Below are 14,707 nucleotides of genomic sequence, written 5' to 3' on the forward strand. Positions count from 1 at the left end.
ATACTGATAGTACCAGGACATCAGGACTATACTGATAGTACCAGGACTATACTGATAGTACCAGGACATCAGGACTATACTGACAGTACCAGGACTATACTGATAGTACCAGGACATCAGGACTATACTGACAGTACCAGGACATCAGGACTATACTGACAGTACCAGGACATCAGGACTATACTGACAGTACCAGGACATCAGGACTATACTGATAGTACCAGGACTATACTGACAGTACCAGGACATCAGGACTATACTGATAGTACCAAGACATCAGGACTATACTGATAGTACCAGGACATCAGGACTATACTGATAGTACCAGGACATCAGGACTATACTGACAGTACCAGGACATCAGGACTATACTGATAGTACCAGGACATCAGGACTATACTGACAGTACCAGGACTATACTGATAGTACCAGGACATCAGGACTATACTGATAGTACCAGGACATCAGGACTATACTGACAGTACCAGGACTATACTGATAGTACCAGGACATCAGGACTATACTGATAGTACCAGGACATCAGGACTATACTGATAGTACCAGGACATCAGGACAATACTGACAGTACCAGGACTATACTGATAGTACCAGGACATCAGGACTATACTGATAGTACCAGGACATCAGGACTATACTGATAGTACCAGGACATCAGGACTATACTGATAGTACCAGGACATCAGGACTATACTGATAGTACCAGGACTCTATACTGACAGTACCAGGACATCAGGACTATACTGATAGTACCAGGACATCAGGACTATACTGATAGTACCAGGACATCAGGACTATACTGATAGTACCAGGACATCAGGACTATACTGATAGTACCAGGACTCTATACTGACAGTACCAGGACATCAGGACTATACTGATAGTACCAGGACTATACTGATAGTACCAGGACATAAGGACTATACTGACAGTACCAGGACATCAGGACTATACTGAAAGTACCAGGACTATACTGATAGTACCAGGACTATACTGATAGTACCAGGACATCAGGACTATACTGATAGTACCAGGACATCAGGACAATACTGACAGTACCAGGACTATACTGATAGTACCAGGACATCAGGACTATACTGATAGTACCAGGACATCAGGAATATACTGACAGTACCAGGACTATACTGATAGTACCAGGACATCAGGACTATACTGATAGTACCAGGACATCAGGACTATACTGATAGTACCAGGACATCAGGACTATACTGATAGTACCAGGACATCAGGACTATACTGATATACTGACAGTACCAGGACATCAAGACTATACTGATAGTACCAGGACTATACTGACAGTACCAGGACTATACTGATAGTAACAAGACATCAGGACTATACTGACAGTACCAGGACATCAGGACTATACTGATAGTACCAGGACATCAGGACTATACTGACAGTACCAGGACATCAGGACTATACTGACACTACCAGGACTATACTGATAGTACCAGGACTATACTGATAGTACCAGGACACCATGACTATACTGATAGTACCAGGACTATACTGATAGTACCAGGTCATCAGGACTATACTGATAGTACCAGGACATCAGGACTATACTGACAGTACCAGGACATCAGGACTATACTGATAGTACCAGGACTATACTGATAGTACCAGGACTATACTGATAGTACCAGGACATCAGGACTATACTGATAGTACCAGGACATCAGGACTATAGACAGTACCAGGACATCAGGACTATACTGATAGTACCAGGACTATACTGACAGTACCAGGACTATACTGATAGTACCAGGACATCAGGACTATACTGATAGTACCAGGACTATACTGATAGTACCAGGTCATCAGGACTATACTGATAGTACCAGGACATCAGGACTATAGACAGTACCAGGACATCAGGACTATACTGATAGTACCAGGACTATACTGACAGTACCAGGACATCAGGACTATACTGATAGTACCAGGACATCAGGACTATACTGATAGTACCAGGACATCAGGACTATACTGATAGTACCAGGACATCAGGAATATACTGATAGTACCAGGACTATACTGATAGTACCAGGACATCAGGACTATACTGATAGTACCAGGACATCAGGACTATACTGACAGTACCAGGACATCAGGACTATACTGATAGTACCAGGACATCAGGACTATACTGATAGTACCAGGACATCAGGACTATACTGATAGTACCAGGACATCAGGACTATACTGATAGTACCAGGACTATACTGACAGTACCAGGACATCAGGACTATACTGATAGTACCAGGACACCAGGACTATACTAATAGTACCAGGACATCAGTACCATAGGCTGACACGCCCAACATTCCATAATCACCGCGACAACTAGGCTTCCTGATGAAATGCCAGTATTAGCTCGATGTCCTCTACTCCGTAAATGCCCCTCCACAGCCATTGGAACTGGTGCCATTTTACTGGGTACATAACCCTATGTTGTTTTAAGGGTTGAACACACTCTAATGACGGGTGAGGACCCAGGTACACACTAACCCTAACCCTAGGTACATGTTAACCCCAACCATTGGTACATGCTAACACTAAGTAATGAATTGCAAAAATCAATTGAAGCTGGAGACTCATATCTCCCTCACTAATTTTAAGCACCAGCTGTAAATAGCCCATCTGCAACTGTACATAGTCCATCTGCACCTGTACATAGCCCATCTGCACCTGTACATAGCCCATCTGCACCTGTACATAGCCCATCTGCACCTGTAAATAGCCCATCTGCACCTGTAAATAGTCCATCTGCACCTGTACATAGCCCATCTGCACCTGTACATAGCCCATCTGCACCTGTACATAGTCCATCTGCACCTGTACATAGCCCATCTGCACCTGTACATAGCCTATCTGCACCTGTAAATAGCCCATCTGCACCTGTACATAGCCCATCTGCACCTGTACATAGCCCATCTGCACCTGTACATAGCCCATCTGCACCTGTACATAGCCCACCTGCACCTGTAAATAGCCCATCTGCACCTGTACATAGCCCATCTGCACCTGTACATAGCCCATCTGCACCTGTACATAGCCCATCTGCACCTGTAAATAGCCCATCTGCACCTGTAAATAGCCCATCTGCACCTGTACATAGCCCATCTGCATCTGTAAATAGCCCATCTATAGTACCAGGACATCTGTAAATAGCCCATCTGTAAATAACCCATCTGTACACAGCCCATCTGTACACAGCCCATCTGTAAATAGCCCATCTGTACATAGCCCATCTGTACATAGCCCATCTGTAAATAGCCCATCTGTAAATATCCCATCTGTAAATAGCCCATCTGTATATAGCCCATCTGTAAATAGCCCATCTGTAAATAGCCCATCTGTAAATAGCCCATCTGTACATAGCCCATCTGTACATAGCCCATCTGTAAATAGCCCATCCAACTACCGCATCCCCATACTGTTATTTATTTACTTAAAAAATGTTTTTGCTCCTTTTCACCCCAGGATCTCCACTTTCACATCTTCTGCACATCTATCACTCCAGTGTTTAATTGCTAAATTGTAATTATCTCGCCACTATGGCCTATTTATTGCCTTACCTCCCTTATCTTACCTCATTTGCACACACTGTATATAGACTTTTTCTACTGTATTATTGACTGTATGTTTGTTTTACTCCATGTGTAACTCTGTGTTGTTGTTTGTGTCGCACTGCTTTGCTTTATCTTGGCCTTGTCGCAGTTGTAAATGAGAACTTGGTTAAATAAAGGTGAAATTAAATTAAAATTAAAAATAGATAAGTACATGTTAACCCCAACCCTAGGTACATGCTAACCCCAACTCTAGATACATGCTAACCCTAACCCTAGGTACATGCTAACCCCAACTCTAGATACATGCTAACACTAACCCTAGGTACATGCTAACCCCAACTCTAGATACATGCTAACACTAACCCTAGGTACATGCTAACCCCAACTCTAGATACATGCTAACACTAACCCTAGGTACATGCTAACCCCAACTCTAGATACATGCTAACACTAACCCTAGGTACATGCTAACCCCAACTCTAGATACATGCTAACACTAACCCTAGGTACATGCTAACCCTAACCCTAGGTACATGCTAACACTAACCCTAGGTACATGCTAACCCCAACTCTAGATACATGCTTACACTAACCCTGGGTACATGCTAACCCTAACCCTAGGTACATGCTAACCCTAACCCTAGGTACATGCTAACCCCAACTCTAGATACATGCTAACACTAACCCTAGGTATATGCTAAACCCAACTCTAGATACATGCTAACACTAACCCTAGGTACATGCTAACCCCAACTCTAGATACATGCTAACACTAACCCTGGGTACATGCTAACCCTAACCCTAGGTACATGCTAACCCTAACCCTAGGTACATGCTAACCCCAACTCTAGATACATGCTAACACTAACCCTAGGTATATGCTAAACCCAACTCTAGATACATGCTAACACTAACCCTAGGTACATGCTAACCCCAACTCTAGATACATGCTAACACTAACCCTAGATACGTGCTACCCCTAACACTTTGTTCATGCTAAACCCAACTCTAGATACATGCTAACACTAACCCTAGGTATATGCTAACCCCAACTCTAGATACATGCTAACACTAACCCTAGGTATATGCTAAACCCAACTCTAGATACATGCTAACACTAACCCTAGGTATATGCTAAACCCAACTCTAGATACATGCTAACACTAACCCTAGGTACATGCTAACCCTAACTCTAGATACATGCTAACACTAACCCTAGGTACATGCTAACCCCAACTCTAGATACATGCTAACACTAACCCTAGATACGTGCTACCCCTAACACTTTGTTCATGCTAAACCCAACTCTAGATACATGCTAACACTAACCCTAGGTATATGCTAACCCTAACCCTAGGTACATGCTAAACCCAACTCTAGATACATGCTAACACTAACCCTAGGTACATGCTAAACCCAACTCTAGATACATGCTAACACTAACCCTAGGTACATGCTAAACCCAACTCTAGATACATGCTAACCCTAACTCTAGGTACATGCTAAACACAACTCTAGATACATGCTAACACTAACCCTAGGTAAATTCTAACCCTAACCCTAGGTAAATTCTAACCCTAACCCTAGGTACATGCTAACCCTAACCCTAGGTACATGCTAACCCTAACCCTAGGTACATGCTAACCATAACCCTAGGTACATGCTAACCCCAACTCTAGATACATGCTAACACTAAACCTCGGTAGATGCTAACCCCAACGCTAACCCTAACGCAAGGGGAACAACTACTCCAAGTCTCAGAGCGAGTGACGTTTGAAACGCTATTAGCGCACACCCCGCTAACTAGCTAGCCATTTCACATCGGTTACACCAGCCTAATCTCAGGAGTTGATAGGCTTGAAGCACAGCGAAGAGCTTCTGGCAAAACGCAGGAAAGTGCTGTTTGAATGAATGCTTACGAGCCTGCTGCTGCCTACCATCGCTCAATCAGACTGCTCTATCAAATCATAGACTTAATTATAACATAATAACACAGAAATACGAGCCGTTGGTCATTAATATGGTCGAATCCGGAAACTATCATCTCGAAAACATAGCACATTTGTTGATATTCCTTGCTAGTGAGTGGGTTATTTGTTGATATTCCTTGCTAGTTAGTGGGTTATTTGTTGATATTCCTTGCTAGTGAGTGGGTTATTTGCCCAGTTATAGCACATTTGTTGATATTCCTTGCTAGTTAGTGGGTTATTTGCCCAGTTATAACAAATAGCTGCGAAATAACTCCGACACAGTTGGAAAGCTGTTATTCCCCGATATTCAACATTGGCCAAGTCATTCTGACAACAATCAAATATTCTTAGAATAGCCTAAACCACAAAGAACTACCAATGCTGGCAATAGATCTCCAGTGAAACCTGAATATTTTAGCCTTACCAGGCAGATAAACATGTTAGTTAGTTACCTTGCTTTGAGGTAGCCAACCTTAGCCATTTGATCCCTGATTCATTAAAGTAGGAAAGTATTTTATAAAGACATAACAAGTATTTGGTTGTAATTGGAATATTGCAATATTTCTTAGGCCAGCCGTCCTCCAGGAGAGTCTTAAGGGGGCAGTGTTCTATTTTCAGACAGGCTTGACTCTGCAAAGAAACCAACAGGCAGAGGGGAGCCTGCATTTACATCTGATTCTCTGTATGGAAGTAATAATAATAATATTAACGATAATAGTAATAATAATGATAGTAATAATGATAGTAATAATGATAGTAATAATGATAATAATAACGATAGTAATAATGATAATGATAATAAATAATGATAGTAATGATAGTAATAATAATAATAATAATGATAGTAATAATAATGATAATAAAAATGATGATAATGATAATAATGATAGTAAAGATAGTAATAATAATGATAGTAATAATAGTAATAATAATGATAATAAAAATGATGATAATGATAATAATGATAGTAATGATAGTAATAATAATGATAGTAATAATAGTAATAATAATGATAATAAAAATGATGATAATGATAATGATAATAATGATCATATCATAATATCATTATTATTATTATCATTATTACTATCATTATTATTATTATCATTATTACTATCATTATTATTACTATCAGTATTACTATCATTATTATTATTATCATTATTACTATCATTATTATTATCATTATTACTATCATTATTATTATCATTATTACTATCATTATTACTATCATTATTATTATCATTATTACTATCATTATTATTATCATTATCATTATTACTATCATTATTATTATCATTATCATTATTACTATCATTATTATTATCATTATTACTATCATTATTATAATAATAATATTTATCATTATTATTATCATTACTATTATTATTATCATTATTATACTAATGATAATAGTAATAATAATAATAATAATGATAATAATGATAATTGTATTGTGTAAAGTGGTTCCTTGCATCATTCAACTGAATTTGAAGTCACCATTTGGCCCCTGGTGTTCCAGACTTGAGCTTTCAGACAAGTAAACAAATCAGTCCTACTTGTCCTAAGGACTAGTGGCTAAAACAGGGACCAGATGATATTAGTTGAGGTAGTCCGTGTTATAAATATATTATACCGTGTTATATACCGTGTTATAAACATCGGGACCAGATTTACATCAGTAACACTAATATGTTTGGACGTGGGTTGATTCACATGGATTGAATGTGTGTCATATATACCTGCATTAGAAGGTGAGGTACCAGCAGAGATGTTTCCACAGGAAGGTGATCGTCCTCCAGACACCGAGGACAGGCAGTCTCCAGTGGGCTCATTCTTCACAACAACGTCCTGACTGGACAGCGTGGCTGGGCTACAGAGCCCCATCTCCTCCTCTTGAGCCTGCTGCCGTCGCAGAGCCACCTGCACACACACACAGAGAAAGAGGCACACACACACAGAGAAAGAGGCACACACACACACACACACACACACAGAGAAAGAGGCGCACACACACACAGAGAAAGAGGCACACACACACACACACACACAGAGAAAGAGGCACACACACACAGAGAGAAAGAGGCACACACACACACAGAGAAAGGGCACACACACACACACACACACACACACAGAGAAAGGGCACACACACACACACACACACACACACAGAGAAAGAGGCACACACACACAGAGAGAGAGAAAGAGGCACACACACACACACACACACAGAGAAAGAGACACACACACACAGACACAGTTAGTTACTGTATTGAGGAAGGATAGAGACATGACAGACATACAAGCAGGAAGGTAGACACAGACAGACAGACAGACAGACAGACAGACAGACAGACAGACAGACAGACAGACAGGTCCCACACCCAGCCTACTCCTGGACCTCATTGGCCAGATCCCACACCCAGCCTGCTCCTGGACCTCATTGGCCAGTTCCCACACCCAGCCTGCTCCTGGACCTCATTGGCCAGTTCCCACACCCAGCCTGCTCCTGGACCTCATTGGCCAGTTCCCACACCCAGCCTACTCCTGGACCTCATTGGCCAGTTCCCACACCCAGCCTGCTCCTGGACCTCATTGGCCAGTTCCCACACCCAGCCTGCTCCTGGACCTCATTGGCCAGTTCCCACACCCAGCCTGCTCCTGGACCTCATTGGCCAGTTCCCACACCCAGCCTGCTCCTGGACCTCATTGGCCAGTTCCCACACCCAGATTAAGCCTGCTCCTGGACCTCATTGGCCAGTTCCCACACCCAGATTAAGCCTGCTCCTGGACCTCATTGGCCAGTTCCCACACCCAGCCTACTCGTGGACCTGATGTAAAATGCATGTGGAGAATATCTTTGGGTTGACTTTGACCACAGCCTGCTTTGAATTAATATTAGCTCCTCTCTTTGTCCACCAAATCCACCTGCACATGAACATATAGGAATTACTACATGTCAGTGAACTTGGAAACAATTGGACATTACAAACTGTATAAACATTTAATTGTTTCACAATCATATAGCCTGAAGAAGGTTTACTGACAGACAGGGATCTTCCACTACTAGCAGATTGGGCTATTCTACATGTAGCCTATCTGACTAAAGTATTGACCTTGGCCGAATTAGACAGTTGGAGCTGAATTCCACAAAGCCTGGTCTCTGATCATCAGAGTTCGTCATAAACTTCCGTTTTAGTAAGTTACAAGTAGCCCAAATTAAAACGCCTTGTAGTAAAATTAGAGTTGACAAATGATAATGCATGCACACAGCAGCATATCTTTAAAGCAAAATTGATAGTGTAGAATTTGGCACTATTCTAATGTCGTATTTCAATAACCTGGATTCCATCCATGCTTCAGGCTATGTATTGGTCTTCACATTTAGCTGTCTGAGGGAAACTCCAACATGATGGTCTATTCACATTGTAGCAGATTGTAGCCACCTAGCTATTCAATGTATCCAGTTATCTAATCAAATGACTTAGTTGTGATAAACTGTGTAAATATACGGAACATAAACAAACAACTGTAGGATGAAAAGGAAACAAATCTGACAGACCATTTGAAAACCACAGCTGCAAAACTGTAGCTAATAAATGATTGCTAACGTTAACTAGCTAACGTTAGCTAGTTCCACACAGCACAATGCACAATCCACTTATACATATAATTGCAAAACAGCAGTATTTACATTTACTGTGAAAAAAACACAATGCATAGCTTAATCGAAAGAACCGAATACAATGCACTGCTAAATGTGTTTGCCACAATGCACTATTGCAAACTACAGTAGTTCCCTACCTGGGCCGCCATTACTCTCTGCCGCTCCGCGATCAGTTTGCATTTCTGGCACTGGCAGTCTCTCCAGTTGCAGAAGCGCTTGTGTCCCTTCAGCGGCGACACGTAGCCGTGGTTCCTGCACCGGGAGCACTTGGGCATCCGCGGGGGTTTCTTCCCGGGCGACGCGGACATGGGACCGGCACACTCCAGCAGCTTGGTCTGCTCGTCGTCGCTCATTGTGGCGGTGGTAGAGTGGTAGCTAGTGGTGATGGTGACAGTGGCTTCTGGCCGGTTGCAGGAAAATCTTCAGCTAAAAAAACTGATGCTCGGCGACCAACGGCTCTTCTCTCGCGACACAAGTGACAACTAGGACGGTGAGTTTATCTTATTGAAGTTTTTAATGTCGCGAGAAGTTGAAGCAATATTGAGAACCTACAAGGTTACTGTCCCACGTGTACTCTCACCCTCCAACGTCACCGTGGACAGTTTGGCCCAGATCAAACTCAGCATTCCAGGCCGTAGGGGGGGTGATGGCTAGCCCGACCCAGCCCAGTGCTGGCGGGCCCTCCTCTCCTCGACCCACTCGCTGACCAGATGAAGTCGTTTTAACCCTCAGAGTTAATGTAGGCAACAGGGCCAGGTCTGTCAAATGTGGCCTTGCAAAGCCCTCTGAACGCCACCCAGTGGGCATACGACAGTGATCAATAGCTATTTTTCTGGTTGAAATCTGATCGGAACATCTAACCAGATCACAAACAGATTAAGATATATTTTTCATGACGTCTTTCTGGCGTCTTATTTTGGGGAATGTCTGGGTTTTGGTTGAAATCTGATTATATATGTTATCTAAATGCTACTCAACTAATAGACACCAATCTACAGTATATAGACATGTGCATAGTGTTTGTGAGCCATGCACCCATTGCATATAATACAATACAATTATTCCAATCGGAGTAATGTTATTTTTTCAGCAGAGTGATTCAGTTTAACACATTTGGCAAACAAACAGTTGGCAGAGCGCACCAAAGCGGGTTAGGGTCCGGTGACATACTGTACCCAGTAAACACACTGGGCTCGGACATATTCCATTTGAAACTCTGTGGACTAATGTATTTCTTGCATTTCTTGTTGGACTGCATTTGTTTGGGGTTCATTTTGGGAGATCCATTTGTACTATCAGTGACTGTGAAGAGAAGAGTGGATTCAATCTAGAGGCAGCCTTGTTTTGGTTCATTGGATGAAGAACAGAAGAAGCTGCACCTGATCTGGCTGAATTAATCCACGTCAGAAGTAACCTGTATTGATCTGGCTAAATTAATCCACGTCAGAAGTAACCTGTATTGATCTGGCTAAATTAATCCACGTCAGAAGTAACCTGTATTGATCTGGCTAAATTCATCCACGTCAGAAGTAACCTGTATTGATCTGGCTGAATTAATCCACGTCAGAAGTAACCTGTATTGATCTGGCTAAATTAATCCACGTCAGAAGTAACCTGTATTGATCTGGCTAAATTAATCCACGTCAGAAGTAACCTGTATTGATCTGGCTAAATTCATCCACGTCAGAAGTAACCTGTATTGATCTGGCTGAATTAATCCACGTCAGAAGTAACCTGTATTGATCTGGCTAAATTCATCCACGTCAGAAGTAACCTGTATTGATCTGGCTAAATTCATCCACGTCAGAAGTAACCTGTATTGATCTGGCTAAATTCATCCACGTCAGAAGTAACCTGTATTGATCTGGCTGAATTCATCCACGTCAGAAGTAACCTGTATTGATCTGGCTAAATTCATCCACGTCAGAAGTAACCTGTATTGATCTGGCTAAATTCATCCACGTCAGAAGTAACCTGTATTGATCTGGCTAAATAAGTCCACGTCAGAAGTAACCTGTATTGATCTGGCTAAATAAGTCCACGTCAGAAGTAACCTGTATTGATCTGGCTAAATAAGTCCACGTCAGAAGTAACTTGTATTGATCTGGCTAAATAAGTCCACGTCAGAAGTAACTTGTATTGATCTGGCTAAATAAGTCCACGTCAGAAGTAACCTGTATTGATCTGGCTAAATAAGTCCACGTCAGAAGTAACTTGTATTGATCTGGCTAAATAAGTCCACGTCAGAAGTAACCTGTATTGATCTTGGAGCAGGGTGCCTGCCAAAAGAGTTACAGCTGGAGTCTTCTTGGATATAGATGATGAGTCCCCCAGTCAGAAAATCCCAGGACTAGTCAGTGCACGTCACCTGACCCGTATGGTAACGGGAAGGAAGGAGAAAAGCCTGTTGATATTAATGTTGTTTGAGGAGACTCTACCTGAATTTAAAAAAAAATATTTAACCTTTTTTTAACCAGACAAGTCAGTTAAGAACAAATTCTTCTTTACACTGACGGCCTAGCGGGGAACAGTGGGTTAACTGCTTGTTCAGGGGCAGAACGACAGATGTTTACCTTGTCAGGTCTGGGATTCGATCCAGCAACCTTCCGGTTACTGGCCCAACGCTCCAACCACTAGGCTACCTTCCTCTAACCACTAGGCTACCTGCCTCTAACCACTAGGCTACCTGCCTCTAACCACTAGGTTACCTGCCTCTAACCACTAGGTTACCTGCCTCTAACCACTAGGCTACCTGCTGGTTACTGGCCCAACGCTCTAACCACTAGGCTACCTGCCTCTAACCACTAGGCTACCTGCCTCTAACCACTAGGTTACCTGCCTCTAACCACTAGGCTACCTGCCTCTAACCACTAGGCTACCTGCCTCTAACCACTAGGTTACCTGCCTCTAACCACTAGGCTACCTGCCTCTAACCACTAGGCTACCTGCTGGTTACTGGCCCAACGCTCTAACCTACCTGCTGGTTACTGGCCCAACGCTCTAACCACTAGACTACCTGCCTCTAACCACTAGGCTACCTGCCTCTAACCACTAGGCTACCTGCCTCTAACCACTAGGCTACCTGCTGGTAACTGGCCCAACGCTCTAACCACTAGGCTACCTGCCTCTAACCACTAGGCTACCTGCCCCTAACCGCTAGGCTACCTGCCTCTAACCACTAGGCTACCTGCTGGTTACTGGCCCAACGCTCTAACCACTAGGCTACCTGCCTCTAACCACTAGGCTACCTGCCTCTAACCACTAGGCTACCTGCCTCTAACCACTAGGCTACCTGCCTCTAACCACTAGGCTACCTGCCTCTAACCACTAGGCTACCTGCCTCTAACCACTAGGCTACCTGCCTCTAACCACTAGGCTACCTGCTGGTTACTGGCCCAACGCTCTAACCACTAGGCTACCTGCTGGTTACTGGCCCAACGCTCTAACCTACCTGCTGGTTACTGGCCCAATGCTCTAACCACTAGGCTACCTGCCTCTAACCACTAGGCTACCTGCCTCTAACCACTAGGCTACCTGCCTCTAACCACTAGGCTACTTGCTGGTTACTGGCCCAACGCTCTAACCTACCTGCTGGTAACTGGCCCAACGCTCTAACCACCAGGCTACCTGCCTCTAACCACTAGGCTACCTGCCCCTAACCGCTAGGCTACCTGCCTCTAACCACTAGGCTACCTGCTGGTTACTGGCCCAACGCTCTAACCACTAGGCTACCTGCCTCTAACCACTAGGCTACCTGCCTCTAACCACTAGGCTACCTGCCTCTAACCACTAGGCTACCTGCCTCTAACCACTAGGCTACCTGCCTCTAACCACTAGGCTACCTGCCTCTAACCACTAGGCTACCTGCCTCTAACCACTAGGCTACCTGCTGGTTACTGGCCCAACGCTCTAACCACTAGGCTACCTGCTGGTTACTGGCCCAACGCTCTAACCTACCTGCTGGTTACTGGCCCAATGCTCTAACCACTAGGCTACCTGCCTCTAACCACTAGGCTACCTGCCTCTAACCACTAGGCTACTTGCTGGTTACTGGCCCAACGCTCTAACCTACCTGCTGGTAACTGGCCCAACGCTCTAACCACTAGGCTACCTGCCTCTAACCACTAGGCTACCTGCTGGTTACTGGCCCAACGCTCTAACCTAAATTCGTCCACGTCAGAAGTAACCTGTATTGATCAGGGCTGTACAGCAGATCTCCTATGTGGAGGCGGTGTGGAGATGTTGAAGGGGCAAGAGGCCACAGGGCTGAAGAAGATATGGAGGCCGATGCACCGCAACCAGTTGTAAATGTTTTAGGTCAATCGAGTGATCTGGATACACTTATTGTGAAGAAGGAGGATGTTTTTAGCCATTTATAACCACAGTAGTTCATTGTACAGCACAAGTGTGTTGAAGAAGTCCATGAAGCTGGACATTATTAAATCTGTAGCCTCCAAGACTTCACGGTAGAACCACTGCAAGGACTACTGACGCCAGAAAATGTCCCGATTAGAATTTGAGAATTGAATATTAAAGCAGGTTTATTTTGTTTAGTTAAAGTTTATTTTTTGTTAGTTTGTATATGATTTTTACCCCGCATCCTTAAGAAGAGGTTCCAGCTAAAACTGGGATTGGAATCTGCAGCCCTACAGCGCCCCTTAAGGGTCATGGTGGAGAAAATAAATCAGCTATTCCCTCTGTTTTTTTATCCATTCCCTCAGATTATTTATCCCTTCCCTCAGATTTATCCATTCCCTCAGATTATTTATCCATTCCCTCAGATTATTTATCCATTCCCTCAGATTATTTATCCATTCCCTCAGATTATTTATCCATTCCTCAGATTATTTATCCATTCCCTCAGATTATTTATCCATTCCCTCAGATTATTTATCCAGTCCCTCAGATTATTTATCCAGTCCCTCAGATTATTTATCCCTTCCCTCAGATTATTTATCCATTCCCTCAGATTATTTATCCATTCCCTCAGATTATTTATCCATTCCCTCAGATTATTTATCCATTCCCTCAGATTATTTATCCATTCCCTCAGATTATTTATCCATTCCCTCAGATTATTTATCCATTCCCTCAGATTATTTATCTATTCCCTCAGATTATTTATCCCTTCCCTCAGATTATTTATCCCTTCCCTCAGATTATTTATCTATTCCCTCAGATGTATCCAGTCCCTCAGATTATTTATCCATTCCCTCAGATTATTTATCCATTCCCTCAGATTATTTATCCATTCCCTCAGATTATTTATCCATTCCCTCAGATTATTTATCCCTTCCCTCAGATTATTTATCTATTCCCTCAGATGTATCCATTCCCTCAGATTATTTATCCCTTCCCTCAGATTATTTATCCATTCCCTCAGATTATTTATCCATTCCCTCAGATTATTTATCCCTTCCCTCAGATTATTTATCCAATCCTTAGATTTT

At 42.9% G+C, this 14,707-nt stretch overlaps 2 protein-coding genes across 2 annotated transcripts in view; one reads left to right on the plus strand and one right to left on the minus strand.

Moving 5' to 3' along the window:
* LOC129853029 (doublesex- and mab-3-related transcription factor 1-like) overlaps positions 1 to 9,610 on the minus strand; it is a 99,321-nt gene extending 89,711 nt beyond the window's left edge. Inside the window, exons 1-2 of the mRNA XM_055918667.1 lie at positions 9,395 to 9,610; positions 7,330 to 7,510 (exon numbers count right to left, since the gene is read on the minus strand). Coding sequence (XP_055774642.1) covers positions 7,330 to 7,510; positions 9,395 to 9,610 — 397 coding nt within the window. The remainder of the gene's footprint in view (positions 1 to 7,329; positions 7,511 to 9,394) is intronic.
* Positions 9,611 to 9,659: 49 nt separating this feature from the next.
* Positions 9,660 to 14,707, plus strand: part of fbp2 (fructose-1,6-bisphosphatase 2) — a 61,448-nt gene continuing 56,400 nt past the window's right edge. The window contains exon 1 of the mRNA XM_055918668.1: positions 9,660 to 9,747. The gene's annotated coding sequence lies outside the window, so the exon portion shown is untranslated. The remainder of the gene's footprint in view (positions 9,748 to 14,707) is intronic.

The sequence above is a fragment of the Salvelinus fontinalis genome, chromosome 4 (assembly GCF_029448725.1).
Source record: "Salvelinus fontinalis isolate EN_2023a chromosome 4, ASM2944872v1, whole genome shotgun sequence".
Classification (NCBI taxonomy): Eukaryota; Metazoa; Chordata; class Actinopteri; order Salmoniformes; family Salmonidae; genus Salvelinus; species Salvelinus fontinalis.